Genomic DNA, 17436 nt, shown 5'->3' with positions numbered 1-17436 from the left:
CGTGTCCCCACTCTGGTGCCCCCCACTGACGGGGGTCCGTGTGTGGTGTGTGTCCGCAGGGTGGAGGGGCTGCAGCGAGAGCAGGTGGAGGTGCGGGAGGAGAGGGGCCGAGCACAACACGACGCACAGAGGGTGGAGACCGCCACGGAGGAGAGCCGGCAGCTCAAGGCCGAGCTCAGCAGGTGAGGGGGGGGGGGGACTACTGGGGGGGGGTCTGGATGGGGGAGTGGGGGGGGCTACAGGCCAGAGGGGGGACGATCTGGGTAGGGTTGCCAACAATCTAATTCCCAAATACGGGACAAGGTGACATCACTGCCCCGCGCCCCACGTGACCTCACCCAGCCAGGCGGCGCCCGGGCTTCTGGGCCTACATAGTCCTGGACTACAGCGGCCCCCGGGCCTACAGTATCCGAGCCTACACTGTCCAGGCCGACACTGTCCGGGTCTACAGCGGCCCCCGGACCTACACTGTCCAGGCCTACACTGTCCGGGCCTACGCTGTCTGGGCCTACAGCACCCCCGGGCCTAATATAGGACAAGGGTGGTCCCGTACGGGACAAACCACTTTAGCCCAAAATACGGGATGTCCCGGCTAATACGGGACAGTTGGCAACCATAGTGATGGTGCACCAGTATCTGTGCTCTGTGCTCTGTAACGCTGTGTGTGTGTGTTTGTTGCAGGTTGCAGTCAGAGAACGGTGGGCTGAGCGAGGAGTACGAGAGGCTGCAGGGCCTGGCCAGGGACTGCAAGAGTGGACTAGACAGCAGCGAGCTGGAGCTGGGGCGGTGGAAAACCCAGTACCACGAGCTCAAGGAGCAACACCAGAACCTGGACATCTCCCAGTCCAAGATGGGCAACCACTGTGATGTAAGCTCACAGGTCACAGCAGCAGAGTTACACCATTCACCCCATCCTGAATGTCTACTCTGCCGTTCGATCCTGGCTGATTTGGGGTAGTACAGCGGTAGAGTTGCTGCCTCACTGCGCCAGAGACCCGCGTTCGATCCTGACTAGGGGTTGCCAACTATCTCACTCCCAAATAAGGGACATGGTGACGTCACCGTCCCGCGCCCCACGTGACCTCACCCAGCCAGTGGCCACGTGCTCCAGCTCCACCAATGGCGGCCGCCCGGGCGGGGAGGCGGGTTGCTACGCAACCTCCGTTAGGCGGCGCCCTGGCCTCTGGACCTACACTGTCCGGACCTGCACTGTCCAGACCTACAGCGTCCGGACGTACAGCATCCGAGCCTACACTGTCTGGACCTACAGTGTCCGGGCCTCATCTCCGTTCTAAATGGCCTACCCCTTATTCTTAAACTGGACTCCCCCAACATCAGGAACATGTCTCCTGCCTCTAACGTGTCCAATCCCTCAATAAGCATATATGTTTCAATAGAGAATAGGTGCAGGAGGAGGCCATTCGGCCCTTCGAGCCAGCACCACCATTCAATGTGATCATGGCTGATCATTCTCAATCAGTACCCCATACCTGCCTTCTCCCCATACCCCCTGACTCCGCTATCCTTAAGAGCTCTATCTAGCTCTCTCTTGAATGTATTCAGAGAATTGGCCACCACTGCCTTCTGAGGCAGAGAATTCCACAGATTTACAACTCTCTGACTGAAAAAGTGTTTCCTCATCTCCATTCTAAAGGGCCTACCCCTTATTCTTAAACTGTGGCCCCTTGTTCTGGACTCCCCCAACATTGGGAACATGTTTCCTGCCTCTAACGTGTCCAACCCCTTAATAATCTTATGTGTTTCGATAAGATCCCCTCTCATCCTTCTAAATTCCAGTGTATACAAGCCTCGTCGCTCCAGCCTTTCAACATAAGACAGTCCCGCCATTCCGGGAATTAACCTAGTAAACCTACGCTGCACGCCCTCAATTACAAGAATATCCTTCCTCAAATTTGGAGACCAAAACTGCACACAGTACTCCAGGTGCGGTCTCACTAGGGCCCTGTACAACTGTAGAAGGACCTCTTTGCTCCTATACTCAACTCCTCTTGTCATGAAGGCCAACATTCCATTGGCTTTCTTCACTGCCTGCTGTACCTGTATGCTTCCTTTCAGTGACTGATGCACTAGGACACCCAGATCTCGTTGAACGTCCCCTTTTCCTAACTTGACACCATTCAGATGTCATCATTTAGAAGGATGAGGGGGGATCTTATCGAAACATATAAGATTATTAAGGGGTTGGACACGTTAGAGGCAGGAAACATGTTCCCAATGTTGGGGGAGTCCAGAACCAGGGGCCTCAGTTTAAGAATAAGGGGTAGGCCATTTAGAACGGAGATGAGGAAAAACCTTTTCACCCAGAGAGTTGTGAACCTGTGGAATTCTCTGCCTCAGAAGGCAGTGGAGGCCAATTCTCCAAATGCATTCAAGAGAGAGCTAGATAGAGCTCTTAAGGATAGCGGAGTCAGGGGGTATGGGGAGAAGGCAGGAACGGGGTACTGATTGAGTAATGGTCAGCCATGATCACATTGAATGGCGGTCTGTGCTGGCTCGAGGGGCCGAATGGCCTACTCCTGCATCTATTGTCTATTGTCAGATAATAATCTGCCTTCCTATTCTTACCACCAAAGTGGATAACCTCACACTTATTCACATTAAACTGCATCTGCCATGCATCCGCCCACTCACTCAACCTGTCCAAGTCACCCTGCAACCTCGATAAGATCCCCTCTCATCCTTCTAAATTTCAGTGTATACAAGCCCAGTCGTTCCAGTCTTTCAACATACGACAGTCCCGCCATTCCGGGAATTAACCTCGTGAACCTGCGCTGCACGCCCTCAATTGAACAACTGAGCTAGTCCCCAATTTGCTGTGTCTGGTCCATATCCCCCTCACTCTCTCTCTCTCTCTCTCTCTCTCTCTCTCTCTCTCTCTCTCTCTCTCTCTCCGGTCTTCCTCTTGCAAAGCTGCTGACCCAACTGAAGAGCAACTTGGAGGAAGAAAACCATTACCTGCTGGGTCAGGTTCAATCCTTGAACCAACAGAACCAAACTCTTCTTGAACGGTCCATGGAGAGCAAGGAACTCTACCACGTAGAACAGAAGCAGTATATGTGAGTTGGCCGATCCTTTATCCTCTTTACATTTCTTGCTTGTTCCCCTTATCCAAAGGGCGGCACAGTGGTGCAGCGGGTAGAGCTGCTGCCTCACAGCGCCAGAGATTCGGGTTCAATCTACACCTCAGATGATGTCTGTGTAGAGATAGAAACATAGAAAATAGGCACCGGAGTAGGCCATTCGGCCCTGCTTTTACCCCTATATCCCTTGATTCCTTTAGCTCTAAGAGCTAAATCTAACTCTCTCTTAAAAACATCCAGAGAATTGGCCTCCACTGCCTTCTGCGGCAGTGAAATTCCACAGATTCACAACAATCAAATGTTGTATTGTCAGATGTACCGAAATACAATAATGAAATTGCTATTTGCAATAGCATTACAATGGATTTTCTAAAACAGTACTTTTTAGATAGTAAATAAAAATAGAAATTCAGTAAATTAAAAACTCCAGTGTGGTGCAAAAGCAAAACAAGTCTCATGTCTCCATTCCAAACAAGACACTTGATAGTTTGGAATTTAGTTGGAGTTTGTAGTAGTCATGCTAATCGCATGTTGGCCTTCATAACGAGAGGATTTGAGTATAGGAATAAAGAGGTCCTTCTGTAGTTGTACAGGGCCCTGGTGAGACCGCACCTGGAGTATTGTGTGCAGTTTTGGTCTCCTAATTTGAGGAAGGACGTCCTTGCTATTAAGGCAGTGCAGCGTAGGTTCACCAGGTTAATCCCCGGGATGGCGGGACTGTCATATGAGGAAAGATTGGGAAGACTGGGCTTGTATTCACTGGAGTTTAGAAGGATTAGAGGGGATCTTATAGAGACGTATAAAATTATAAAAGGACTGGACAAGCTAGTTGCAGGAAAAATGTTGGGGGAGGCCAGAACCAGGGGCCACAGGCTTAAGAATAAAGGGGAGGCCATTTAAAACTGAGGTGAGAAAAAACTTTTCTACAATCAGTAACCCGTGCCTGCCTTCTCCCCATATCCCTTGTGAATTTGTGGAATTCTCTGCCACTGAAAGCAGTGGAGGCCAAATCAATGAATGAATTTAAAAGAGAGTCAGATACAGCTCTAGGGGCTAGCGGAATCAAGGGATATGGGGAGAAGGCAGGCACGGGTCACTGATTGTAGATGAGTACAATGATCAGAATGAATGGCGGTGCTGGCTCGAAGGGCCAAATGGCCTCCTCCTGCACCTATTTTCTATGTTTCTATGTAGTGTTTAATAGCCTGATGGTTTTTGGGATGAAGCTGCCCCTTGAACCTGGACGTTGCAGTTTTCAGGTTCCTGTACCTTCTTCCCAATAGCAGGGGTGATATACGAGTCTGGCCTGGGTGGTGTGGGTCCATGATGATGCTGGACGATCAATGATCGGCGTGAACTCAGTGGACCAAAGAGCCTAGTTCCACGCTGTACTACTAAACGCAACCTAACAAACTAACACTCAACTCACACTCAACTCACACTCGACTCGCACAACTCACACTCAACTCGCACTAAACTCACTCTCAACTCGCACTAAACTCACACTCGCACTAAACTCACACTCAACTCGCACTAAACTCACACTCGACTCACACTCGACTCACACCAAACTTGACATCTCTAGGATCCCATTCAAACCACCAAGCTGACAAGGGTCGCACTGCATGGACACAGGCTCTTCAGCCCAACTTGTCCACGCTGACCAAAATGCCTGGCCCTTTCTTCACCATTGTTGGCCAAAGGTCTCAGGCTTCAACCCCAGCCGCCTACTGTGGTGCATGTGTCCACACCAGGTGGACCACAGCGGCTCGAGCAGAATATTTCTCAGAGCCACTCGGGCCAGGCCAGTAAACGGAACAGTCCATGTGCCAACGCTGGAATATTTACAGTACTTGGAGATGTGATACCTCATCTTCGGCTATCCCGTGCTAATCATCTCTTCCCTTCCTCCACAGAGACAAGTTGCATAACCTTCGAAGGCAAAAGGAGAAGTTAGAGGAGAAAATCATGGACCAGTATAAATTCCATGAGCCAAGTCCAAAAAGGTACCGCCGTACTTAGCAAATTAATTCATCTGTGGAATGTTTCTCGTTAACTGGTTTCCATCACTCAATGTGGACAAGGAATGTTGAGTGGGGTTCATGTCACATGGACCTTAGTAAGGTGTTTGGCAAAGACCCATATGCTTCTGGATTAGTGCAGGTATCAGAGGTTATGGGGAAAAGGCAGGAGAATGGGGTTAGGAGGGAGAGATAGATCAGCCATTATTTGATGGCGGAGTAGACTTGATGGGCCGAATGGCCTAACTCTACTCGAGAATCTACTCCAAACTCGAGAACATACTTTCCATGTTTCTACTCCTATTCCTTATGGCATGGGAAACCGGTTAGAAGTCAAAATGCTGGAGTAACTCAATGGGTCAGGCAGCATCTCTGGAGAGAAGGAAAGGGTGATGTTTCGGGTCGAGACCCTTCTTCAGACTGATGTCAGGGGAGGGGGTGGGACAAAGATAGAATGTAGTCGGAGACAGGAAGATTAGTGGGAGAACTGGGAAGGGGAAGGGGATAGAGAGGGAAAGCAGGGACTATCTGAAGTTAGAGAAGTCAGTGTTCATACCGCTGGGGTGTAAACTGCCCAAGTGAAATATGAGGAGCTGTTCCTCCAATTTGCGCTGGGCCTCACTCTGACAATGGAGGAGGCCCAGGACAGAAAGGTCGGATTGGGAATGGGAGGGGGAGTTGAAGTGCTGAGCCACCGGGAGATCTGGTTGGTTAAGACGGACTGAGCGGAGGTGTTCAGCGAAGTGATCGCCGAGCCTGCGCTTGGTCTCGCTGATGTAGAGAGGTTGACACCTGGAACGGCGGATACAGTAGATGAGGTTGGAGGATATGTAGGTGAACCTCTGCCTCACCTGGATGGGTCCTTGGATGGAGTCGAGGGGGGAGGTAAAGGGACAGGTGTTGCATCTCCTGCTGCTGCAACGGAAAGTACCTGGGAAGGGGGTGGTTTGGGTGGGAAGGGACGAGTGGACCAGGGAGATCTTGTGATTGGAACCCAATAGGAAATGGTGCAGTACAGGGATCGGCACTGGAGACCTTTACTGGGTGGAGACCTTAACGTCACTCGCTTGGAGACCTTAACGTCACCCGTTCCTTCTCTCCAGAGATGCTGCCCATCCCGCTGAGTTACTCCAGCATTTTGTGTCTATTGTTACTGTTTATTATATACGTTAGTGATGGGAATTGGATAGGGAGGTTTAGAGAGACGTACTAGACCAAGTGAACCCGTTGGGCCCAAACCTCTGCATTGATGCAGCACCCTCCCCTTCCCCCTCCCTCTTACCCTTCCCCCCTCCCTCCTCCCCTTCCCCCTCCTTCCTCCCCTTCCCCCTCCCTCCCTCTCCCCCTCCCCCCTTCCCTCTCCTCCATCCCCCTCAACCCCCCTTATCCTCCCTCCCTCCCCACTCCCTCCCTCCCCACTCCCTCCCTCCCCACTCCCTCCCTCCCCACTCCCTCCCTCCCCACTCCCTCCCTCCCCACTCCCTCCCTCCCCACTCCCTCCCTCCCCACTCCCTCCCTCCCTAGGAGATAGATTTAAACTTTAACATGTGAATAACTTTAAAAATATAACACCGATTTCATTGAAACTTCTTCCATTAGCACCAAAGGGACGATGGTGAATAAGGTGGGCCTGAAATTGTCACGCTATCGTGTACCGTTTAGGTTGTAGTTCAGGAACAAACAAACAAACAAACGAACGAGAGCTTTAGTATATAGATGGGCCAAATGCAGGCCCATATCTCGCTTGTGTTGATGGTTGGACATGAAAAGCAATACTGCTGATGGGCTTTATGTATCCAAATGACCCATATGCTGCCTGTCCCGCTGAGTTACTCCAGCATGCAGTTCCTTCCTACATCACAGGCAAGATATTTTGGTCCTGGGCCTCCTCCATCGTCAGAGTGATAAAACCTCATATTTCGCTTGGATAGTTTACATATTTCGCTTGGGTAGTTAATTGTGGATGATCAGCCATGATCACAATGAATGGCGGTGCTGGCTCGAAGGGACAAATAGCCTCCTCCTATTGCACCTATTGTCTATGTTTTCTATGTCTTTTACCCCAGCGGTATGAACATTGACTTCTCTAACTTCAAATAGTTCCCCTCTCTATCCCCTCCCCCTTCCCAGTTCTCCCACTAGTCTTCCTGTCTCCGACGACATTCTATCTATGTCCCACCCCCTAACCTGACATCAGTCTGAAGAAGGGTCTCGACCCGAAACGCCACCCATTCCTTCTCTCCCGAGATGCTGCCTGACCTGCTGAGTTACTCCAGCATTGTGTGTCTACCTTCGATTTAAACCAACATCTGCAATTCCTTCCTACACAACAGGCAAGATTATTCTTGCTATTGAGGGCGTGCAGCGTAGATTCACTAGGTTAATTCCCGGAATGGCGGGACTGTCATATGTTGAAAGACTGGAGCGACTAGGCTTGTATACACTGGAATTTAGAAGGATGAGAGGAGATCTTATCAAAATATATAAGATTATTAAGGGGTTGGACACGTTAGAGGCAGGAAACATGTTCCCAATGTTGGGGGAGTCCAGAACAAGGTGCCACAGTTTAAGAATAAGGGGTAGGCCATTTAGAACGGAGATGAGGAAAAACTTTTTCAGTCAGAGAGTTGTGAATCTGTGGAATTCTCTGCCTCAGAAGGCAGTGGAGGCCAATTCTCTGAATGCATTCAAGAGAGAGCTGGATAGAGCTCTTAAGGATAGCGGAGTCAGGGGGTATGGGGAGAAGGCAGGAACGGGGTACTGATTGAGAGTGATCAGCCATGATCACATTGAATGGCGGTGCTGGCTCAAAGGGCCGAATGGCCTCCTCCTGCACCTATTGTCTATTGTCTATTGTCTATTGTCTAAAAAGCACTTTTAAGGGCTTAAAATGGCTTCATTGTTCCTTTCCCCCCCAAAGGAAAAACAACTGGGTGACTGCAAAGGCACTGGTCAAGCTGATCAAACCCAAGCGGGACAGTGCCAAGGAGCGGCTGAAGCTCGGGCCCGAAGGCCAGATCCGCCTGACCGAGCCGACGGTGGTGGTTACCGTACCGACCTGCACTTCCCCGGCACAGAGAACCAGCTTCGATGACCCCTCACAAGGCTCCATCTCTCTGGAGGAACCTGGTGCTGCCACACCCAGTAAAGGTAAGGCAATGGACCACTGGGTAAGAACCGTAAGCCTCTTCCATTGGCTTGGGAACAACTTGCCAGCCGGATAAACTTAGTTTAGAAACTTAACTTAGAAAACTTTTTCAGCCACAGAGCTGTTTCAACTTATTCGAGCCAGCACCGTCATTCAATATGATCATGGCTGATCATACAAAATCAGTACCCCGTTCCTGCTTTCTCCCCATATCCCGTTAGCACTAAAAGCTATAAATCTAACTCTCTCTTGAAAACATCCAGTGAATTGCCCTCCACTGCCTTCTGTGGCAGAGAATTCCACAGATTCACAACTCTATGGATGAAAAAGTTCTTCCTCGTCTCAGTCCTAAACGGCCTACCCCTTATTCTTAAACTGTGACTCCTGGTTCTGGACTCCCCCAACATCGGGAACATGTTTCCTGCATCTAGCGTGCCCAATCCCTTAATAATTTTATATGTTTCTGTAAGATCCCCTCTCATCCTTCTAAATTCCAGTAAATACAAGCCCAGTCGCTCCATTCTTTCATCATATGACAGTCCCGCCATCTGGGGAATTAACCTTGTGAAACTACGTTACACTGCTTAACATAAAGTTAGGGAGCGGCACAGTCAGAGAGAGGTTTGATAAAGTGGATGATCATTTGTAAAATTAGGGGTTGCAATATGCACTTCTCCCTTGATTCCACTAGCCCCTAGAGCTCTATCTAACTCTCTTTTAAATCCATCCAGTGAATTGGCCTCCACTGCCGTCTGTGGCAGAGAATTCCACAAATTCACAACTCTCTGAGTGAAAAAGTTTTTTCTCGCCTCAGTTTTAAACGGCCTCCCCTTTATTCTTAGACTGTGTGGCCCCTGGTTCTGGACTCCCCCAACATTGGGAACATTTTTCCTGCATCTAGCTTGTCCAGTCCTTTCGTAATTTTGTACGTCTCTATAAGATCCCCTCTCATCCCTCTAAAGTCCAGTGAATACAAGCCCAGTCTTTCCAATCTTTCCTCATATGACAGTCCTGCCATCCCGGGGATTAACCTGGTGAACCTACGCTGCACTGCCTCAATAGCAAGGACGTCCTTCCTCAAATTAGGAATGGCGATGTTGACTGGAGGGGCCGAATGACCTCCTCCTGCACCTATTGTCTACGTTTCTATGTTTCCATGAAGATTCTAATCCGAATTAAGTTAAATTAAGAGTGTTTAATTATCGTATGTACTGAAACGACACGATTAGATTCTTATTTGCAGCAGCATAACAGGTCTGTAAACGCCGTTATCTGGGGGATTGTTACATTTACTTTTATTTCACGTAATTATTTTTTTGTTTGGTTTTAAATTTCACTCTTCTTCCTCTCCCCCCCCCCCCCCCCCTTCTCTTTTCCCCGCTCTCTCCAACTACCCCCGGGAGGGGGAGGGAGAGGGGGGGAGGGGTGTGCCTGGATTTTCCAATTTGTTATTTTCACTCAAGCGGCAGCCCGGAAAAGGTTTGCGTTTCTGCGGACTAAGAGCAGGGAGAGACTTCGGGAGAAGCCAGCTGCCCCGGACGATCAAGGCTACTCACTGCCCCCGAACCTCCGCCTCTGGTCATCCATCGACACGTCAGACTCCACTAACGACTACTCCCCTCACATCTCCAACGGCAGCAATTTCTGACCCCCTTCCTCACCCCCTCTCCCCACCCCCCCCACCCCACTCCAATTCCCAGTGCCCCACCACCGACCGCCCAAACAGACGCCGGGAGACGAGGGGCGGCGTGGCATCTCAGACGGCCACGGTATCGACCACCGCGCCGATCCCAGACGCGCAACGCCGTCAAAATTATTATTCCTTTTCGAACGAACCTATCGAGACACTACATCTGGTTTCAAACTGGAACCTTTCCACGCAACGGTGCTGCACTTTATTAGACAAAACGCCTGCGTCTCTGAGCGCCTCAGATGTAAGTAGTGTCACGTTGCTACGCTGCCCCGCGCATCAGTGTTTTGTTTGGTTCACGAATCCAATTACCCAAAGTAATTACCCAAATTACCCAAATTATCCAAAGTAAGAATTGAAAACTTCAAAAAACAAAAAAAGGGCAACAGGGGGACTTTGCGTTCAACCTGGTCTGTGGAGCGGGCGATTTTATTAAACGGTGAAACTTGTACAAATGGCCACAGCATTCAAGAGAGAGCTAGATAGAGCTCTTAAGGATAGCGGAGTCAGGGGGTATGGGGAGAAGGCAGGAACGGGGTACTGATTGAGAATGATCAGCCATGATCACATTGAATGGCGGTGTTGGCTCGAAGGGCCGAATGGCCTCCTCCTGCACCTATTGTCTATTGAGACTGTGCCACTGGTCTGGTCTAGACGGCAGACGCTGTCCCGCCCTCGTCTAGACGGGAGACACAATCCCTTCCCCACCTGTTTATTATTGTCACATGTACCGGGGTACAGCCAAAGAGCTTTGTTTTGCTTGCTATCTAAACAAATCACATATGCATACATAAATACAATCAATTCAAACTCAAGGTATAGATTAGGAAGGGCATCAATGGTTTTGGTGAGAAGGCAGGAGAATGGAGTTAAGATGGAGGAACAGGTCAGCCAGGATTGAATGGCGGAGTAGACTCGATGGTTAGAATGGCCTAATCTTGCTCCTATGTCTTAATGACCTTCACCTTACTTCCTATAAAAGGGGAGGCCATTTAGAACTGAGGTGAGAAAAAACATTTTTCACCCAGAGAGTTGTGAATTTGTGTAATTCTCTGCCACAGAGGGCAGTGGAGGCCAATTCACTGAATGAATTTAAAAGAGAGTTCGATAGAGCTCGAGGGGCTAGTGGAATCAAGGGGTATGGGGAGAAGGCAGGCACGGGTTACTGATTGTGGATGATTAGCCGTGATCACAATGAATGGCGTTGCTGACTCGAAGGGCCGAATGGCCTCCTGCACCTATTTTTTTTCTATAAGAAGATAACTGCAGATGCTGGTACAAATCGAAGGTATTTATTCACAAAATGCTGGAGTAACTCAGCAGGTCAGGCAGCATCTCGGGAGATGCTGCCTGACCTGCTGAGTTACTCCAGCATTTTGAGAATAAATATTTTTTTTCTATGATGTTTTCTATATCTTTGACGCCCTTCCCAATCAAGTACATCTTGAATTGATTGAATTTTTGTATGTTTTTCCTGATATAGACAATAGACAATAGACAATAGGTGCAGGAGTAGGCCATTCAGCCCTTCGAGCCAGCACCGCCATTCAATGCGATCATGGCTGATCACTCTCAATCAGTACCCCGTTCCTGCCTTCTCCCCATACCCCCTCACTCCGCTATCCTTAAGAGCTCTATCCAGCTCTCTCTTGAAAGCATCCAACGAACTGGCCTCCACTGCCTTCTGAGGCAGAGAATTCCACACCTTCACCACCCTCTGACTGAAAAAGTTCTTCCTCATCTCCGTTCTAAATGGCCTACCCCTTATTCTCAAACTGTGGCCCCTTGATCTGTTTGGATAGCATGCAAAACCAAGTTTTTCACTGTAATTCAGTACATGTGCATCTTGTTCTTGTGACTTTAGAGATACAACACAGAAACAGGCCCTTCGGCCCACTGAGTCCGTGCCGGCCAGCGGTCTCCCCGTACACTAGCACTATCCGACACACACCAGGGACAATTCACAATTTTTTACCGAAGCCAACTAATCTACAAACCTGTACATCTTTGGAGTGTGGGAGGAAACCGGAGCACCCGGAGAAAACCCACGCAGGTTACAGGGAGAACGTACAAACTCTGTACAGACAGCACCCGTATTCAGGATCGAACCCGGGTCTCTGGCGCTGTGAGGCAGCAACTCTACCGCTGCGCCACCGTGCCGCCCTAAGATGCTGTCCCATCTTACACTGATCAGCCAAAACATTATGACCACTGACAGGTGAAGTGAATAATATTGATTATCTTGTTACAATGGCACCTGTCAAGGGGTGGGATATATTAGGCAGCAAGTCAACAGTCAGTTCTTGAAGTTGATGTGTTGGATGCAGGAGAAATGGGCAGGAGTAAAGACCTGAGCGACTTTGACAAGGGGCAAATTGTTATGGCCAGACGACTGGGTCAGAGCATCTCTGAAACGGCAAGGCTTGTGGGGTGCTCCCGGTCAGCAGTGGTGAGTACCTACCGACAGTGGTCCGAGGAGGGACAAACCACAAACCGGCGACAGGCAGGGTGTTGGGCGCCCAAGGCTCATCGATGCGCGAGGGCAACGAAGGCTATCCCGTCTGGTCCGAACCGACAGAAGGTCGACTGTGGCACAAGTCACAGAAAATGTTAATGGTGGTCACGGGAGGAATGTGTCACAATACACAGTGCATCGCACCCTGCTGCGTATGGGGCTGCACACGGAGGACCAACAGCATATTAGGCAGGTGGTCATAATGTTTTGGCTGATCGGTGTAGATACCAGACATAAATATAATCAAGTCAAACTGCAGTACCTGTCACGATCTTATGACAGATAATGCGGGGAAGAACCTAACACATGCCTCTCTAAGGTTGGTCATTGTACAAGTTTCACTGTTAATGAAATGCCCTTCCCAAATTACACACTTGACGACTTGGCTTACGTGTTTGCTTGTAAGTGAGCTGGTGCAGTGTTGCCCGTGAAGCTGCCTGTCTCGTGCTCTCTCCCTGCACCCTTCCTGCAGCGGTCTACATGCCTCAGGACTCAGCCGTTCCCCAGCCGTTCCCCCCCCCGTTCCCCCCCATGTGCAGTTCTGCGGCTTTCTGTGCTCTCTCTGTCCACTCGTGTCTTTCTTTCTCCCCTCACACCGGACTCTAGCCTCTTGCGTACCTACAATGCTGAGGCCAAGTGGAGCTGGAGTCAAGACCATGGGCCCAATCTTCATAAGTGATCGGTGCAGAATTAGGCCATTCGGCCCATCAAGTCCACTCCGCCATTCAATCATGGCTGAAACATAGAAAATAGGTGCAGGAGTCGGCCATTCGGCCCTTCGAGCCTGTACGCACCGCCATTCAATATGATCATGGCTGATCATCCAACTCAGTATCCTGTACATGCCTTCTCTCCATACCCCCTGATCCCTTTAGCCACAAGGGCCACATCTAACTCCCTCTTAAATATAGCCAATGAACTGGCCTCAACTACCTTCTGTGGCAGAGAATTCCACAGATTCACCACTCTCTGTGTGAAAAAAAACTTTCTCATCTCGGTCCATAAAGACTTCCCCCTTATCCTTAAACTGTGACCCCTGGTTCTGGACTTCCCCAACATCGGGAACAATCTTCCCGCATCTAGCCTCTCCAACCCCTAAAGAATTTTATATGTTTCTATAAGATCCCCCCTCAGTCTTCTAAATTCCAGCGAGTACAAGCCCAGTCTATCCAGTCTTTCTTCATATGAAAATCCTGCCATCCCAGGGATCAATCTGGTGAACCTCCTCTGTACTCCCTCTATGGCAAGAATGTCTTTCCTCAGATTAGGAGACCAAAACTGTATGTAATACTCCAGGTGTGATCTCACCAATGATCTATCTCTCCCTCCTAACCCCATTCTCCTGCCTTCTCTGAAGAAAGGTCTCAACTCGAAACGTCACCCATTCCTTCTCTCCAGAGATGCTGCCTGTCCCGCTGAGTTACTCCAGCATTTTGTGTCCATCTTCAGTTTAAACCAGCATCTGCAGTTCCTAGTACGGGTGTCAGGGGTTACGGGGAGAAGGTAGGAGAATAGGGTTAGGAGGGAGAGATAGATCAGCCATGATTGAATGGCAGAGTAGTCTTGATGGGCCGAATGCCCTAATTCTACTCCTTTTTCTTAGGACCTTCTGAACGATCTCTCTCCCTCCTTTACCCCTCCTGGGGGCAGGTAGAGTTGAATCAAACAATTACAGCAGGTTATTGATCGGCTGGGCAAGTGGGCTGAGGGATCTAGGAATGCAGATACACAGTTCCCTGAAAGTGTCATCACCGGTAGATATAATTGTTTTTGAGTGAATTGGCCGGTGCTGGGGATTCTGAGCACCAACGGTCAGGTGGGAGAGGGAGATAGTCATTGAGTGAAACAGTGTGGAAACAGGCCCTTCGGCCCGACTTGCCCACACCAGCCAACATGTCCTAGCTACACTGGTCCCACCTGCCCATGTTTGGTCCATATCTAGTGTTGCCAACTGTCCCGTATTAGCCGGGACATCCGGTATTTTGGGCTAAATTGGTTTGTCCCGTACGGGACTGCCCTTGTCCTGTGTTAGGCCCGGGGGCCGCTGTAGGCCCGAACACTGTAGGCCCGGACACCGTAGGCCCGGACACCGTAGGCCCGGGGGCCGCTGTAGGCCCAGACAGTGTAGGCTAACGGAGTGTGTTCGGGGAGCGGGGCCGAGTGTGTTCGCTGAACGTAAGTTGCGTAGCAACCCGCCTCCCGGCCCGGGCGGCCGCCATTGGTGGAGCGGGAGCACGTGGCCGCTGGCTGGGTGAGGTCACGTGGGGCGCTGGGCGGTGACGTCACTATTTGTCCCTAATTTGGGAGTGTTAGAAAGTTGGCAACCCCAATCCATATCCCTCCAAACCTGCCCAATCCATGTACCTGTCCAACTGTTTCTTAAACGTCGGGATAGTCCCAGCCTCAACTGCCTCCTCTTCCAAACACCCACCACCCTTTGTGTGAAACGTAAACTTGGAGTAACTCAGCGTGTCTGGCACACAGCCGACAATGGACCATCTCCTTGATCGTCGTAACTTGTTTTGCACATCTTTCGTTCACTAGTTCTATATCTCTCTACATCACCATCAAAATCACTCACTTCCCTTTTCCCTTCAGACTCTCAGTCTGATGAAGGGTCTCGACCCCAAACATCACCATCGCTCGTTCGTTCGTTCGTTCATTCATTGATTCCTCTCCCCTTTCTCCAGAGATGCTGCCTGACCCGCTGAGTCGCTCCGGCTTGTTTGTGTCTATCTGCAGTTTTTAAGTTTAGATGAGAGACAGAGAGAGATGTGCGGATAATTACGTTCCTTTCTCAGCAAAGCCTGTGTCCTGTTGAATCTGTGCAATGCTTCCAGCCACCATGTTGTTTGAGTTTCCTTAACACCACAGTCACTGAACAAGGCTCCTGAAGGTTTTTTAAATGTTTTAATATATCAATTCATATTTTAAATGCTACAAAGATTTCAACTGCGTGACAGTGAATAGCCATGTTAATATTTTGTGGTTTTTTTTGTCTGTGGGTGTTATATCATTGTTTTCCTGTCAAAAAATCATCTTTTTAATTAAACTGGTCAATTGCAGTTCCCCCCCCCCCCCTCCACATTACGATTTCTTGTGGGACATTCCCTTTATTAATAGTTTCTTAAACATTTATGATGAACTAGACCAAGTGGTGCATTAGTGCAGCACCCTCTCCCCCCCCCTCCCTCCTTCCCCCCTCCATCCTTTCCCTACCCCCCTCCCTCCTTCCCCCCTCCCCCCTTCCCCACGCCCCTCCCTCCTTCCCCTCCCCTTCTCCTCCCCCTCTCCCCTTCTCCCCCCTCCCCCTTCCTTCCCTCCCCCTCCCCCCTCCCTCCTTCCCCCCTACCTTCCCTCCCCTCCCCCCTTCCCCTTCTCCCCCTCCCTCCTTCCCCCCTACCTTCCCTCCCCTACTCCCTCTCCCCTTCCCCATCCCCCTACCCCCTCCCACCTTCCCCTTCCCCGTCCCACCTCCCTTCCTCTTTCCCCCCTACCTCTCCCCTACCCCCTCCTTCCTTCCCCTCCTCCTTCCCCCCTCCCTCCCCCCACTCCATCCCCCTCAACCCCCCTTATCCTCCACCCTCTCTCCACCCCCTCCATCCCCCCTCTCTCCCGAGGAGATAGATTTAAACTTTAAAATGTGAATAACTTTAAAAATATAACACCGATTTCAATGAAACTTCTTCCATTAGCACCAAAGGGACGACGGTGAGTAAGGTGGGCCTAAAACTGTCGCGCTATCGTTTTGGCTGTAGTGCAGGAAGGAGAGTTTTAGTATCAAGATGAGTGTATGTGTATGCAGGTGGAGGTGGAGACCCGACCTCCACCTCCACCTGCTGTTTGTAATCAGACCAGCAGGTGGTGATGGAGGCCGGGTCTGTGGACCAGAGGGAAACGAGATGGACAAGATTGTGCCTGGAAATTCCAACCTGTCGCCTTCTTCAGTGCCTCCCCTCCCACAGTGAGGTGCTCCCTCACCCCAGCCCCCCCCCCTCACCCCCCTCACCCCAGCCCCCCCTCACCCCCCCCACAGTATGACCCCCTCACCCCCACCCCTCCCTCACCCCCCCCACAGTGTGACCCCCTCACCACCCGCTCTCCCACAGTGCGGTGCTCCCTCACCCCCGCCCCCCCTCACCCCAGCCCCCCCCACAGTGTGGCCCCCTCACCCCCGCCCCACCCCCACAGTGTGGCCCCCTCACCCCCACCCCTCCCTCACCCCCACCCCTCCCTCACCCCCACCCCTCCCTCACCCCCACCCCTCCCCACAGTGTGGCCCCCTCACCCCCGCCCCTCCCTCACCCCCGCCCCTCCCTCACCCCCTGCCCCTCCCTCACCCCCCGCCCCTCTCTCACCCCCACCCCTCCCTCACCCTTTGGCACATCTCCAACCCTTACTCTTACCAGTTTCTGAAATGCACTGTGTTCTGCAAACTGTCAGGCTGCATCACAGCTTGGTTTGGGACCAGCTCTGCCCAACACCCCACAAAATTACAGAGAGTTGTGGAGATGTTCCAACCCATCACAAGGACCAGACTCCCTGCCATCCATTCCATCTACATTTCACTCGACCTCAGGACCATCAGCCAACATCATCAAGGGTCCCAGTTACCCCCTCCTCTCCCCCTTCCCATTGGGTGGAAGATATAAAAGATTGAAAGCATGTGCCACCAGATTCAAGAATGGCTTCCTCCCTGCTGCTATCACGCTCTTAAATGGAGCTCCAAATAAATCCTGATCTCCCAACCAACCTCGTTGCAGCTTTCGAACTTTTTATTTGTCTGCACTTTCTCCATTACTCCAAGATTACATTCTGCAGTTAGACACAAAAAACTGGAGTAAGTCGGAGAGCCAGACAGTATCTCTGGAGAAAAGGAAAAGGTGACGTTTCGGGTCGAGACCTTTCTTCAGAAAGCATCTGTCTGGGGAGTGTGGTGTGTGTGATGGACTGGGCTACAT

The 17436-nt window shown here is 50.7% G+C and overlaps 1 protein-coding gene across 2 annotated transcripts in view; it reads left to right on the top strand.

Moving 5' to 3' along the window:
• Positions 1-17436, top strand: part of ccdc88c (coiled-coil and HOOK domain protein 88C) — a 173581-nt gene that overhangs the window by 135299 nt on the left and 20846 nt on the right. For both annotated transcript variants that reach the window (XM_078406949.1, XM_078406950.1), the window contains 5 exons: positions 60-182; positions 682-868; positions 2932-3077; positions 5018-5107; positions 8043-8272. In XM_078406949.1, the coding sequence (XP_078263075.1) occupies positions 60-182; positions 682-868; positions 2932-3077; positions 5018-5107; positions 8043-8272 (776 nt within the window). The remainder of the gene's footprint in view (positions 1-59; positions 183-681; positions 869-2931; positions 3078-5017; positions 5108-8042; positions 8273-17436) is intronic.

Source organism: Rhinoraja longicauda, chromosome 10 (assembly GCF_053455715.1).
Source record: "Rhinoraja longicauda isolate Sanriku21f chromosome 10, sRhiLon1.1, whole genome shotgun sequence".
In the NCBI taxonomy this organism is placed as follows: domain Eukaryota; kingdom Metazoa; phylum Chordata; class Chondrichthyes; order Rajiformes; family Arhynchobatidae; genus Rhinoraja; species Rhinoraja longicauda.
Note: the sequence above shows the minus strand (reverse complement) of the source record. Positions and strands in the feature narration are given on the sequence as shown.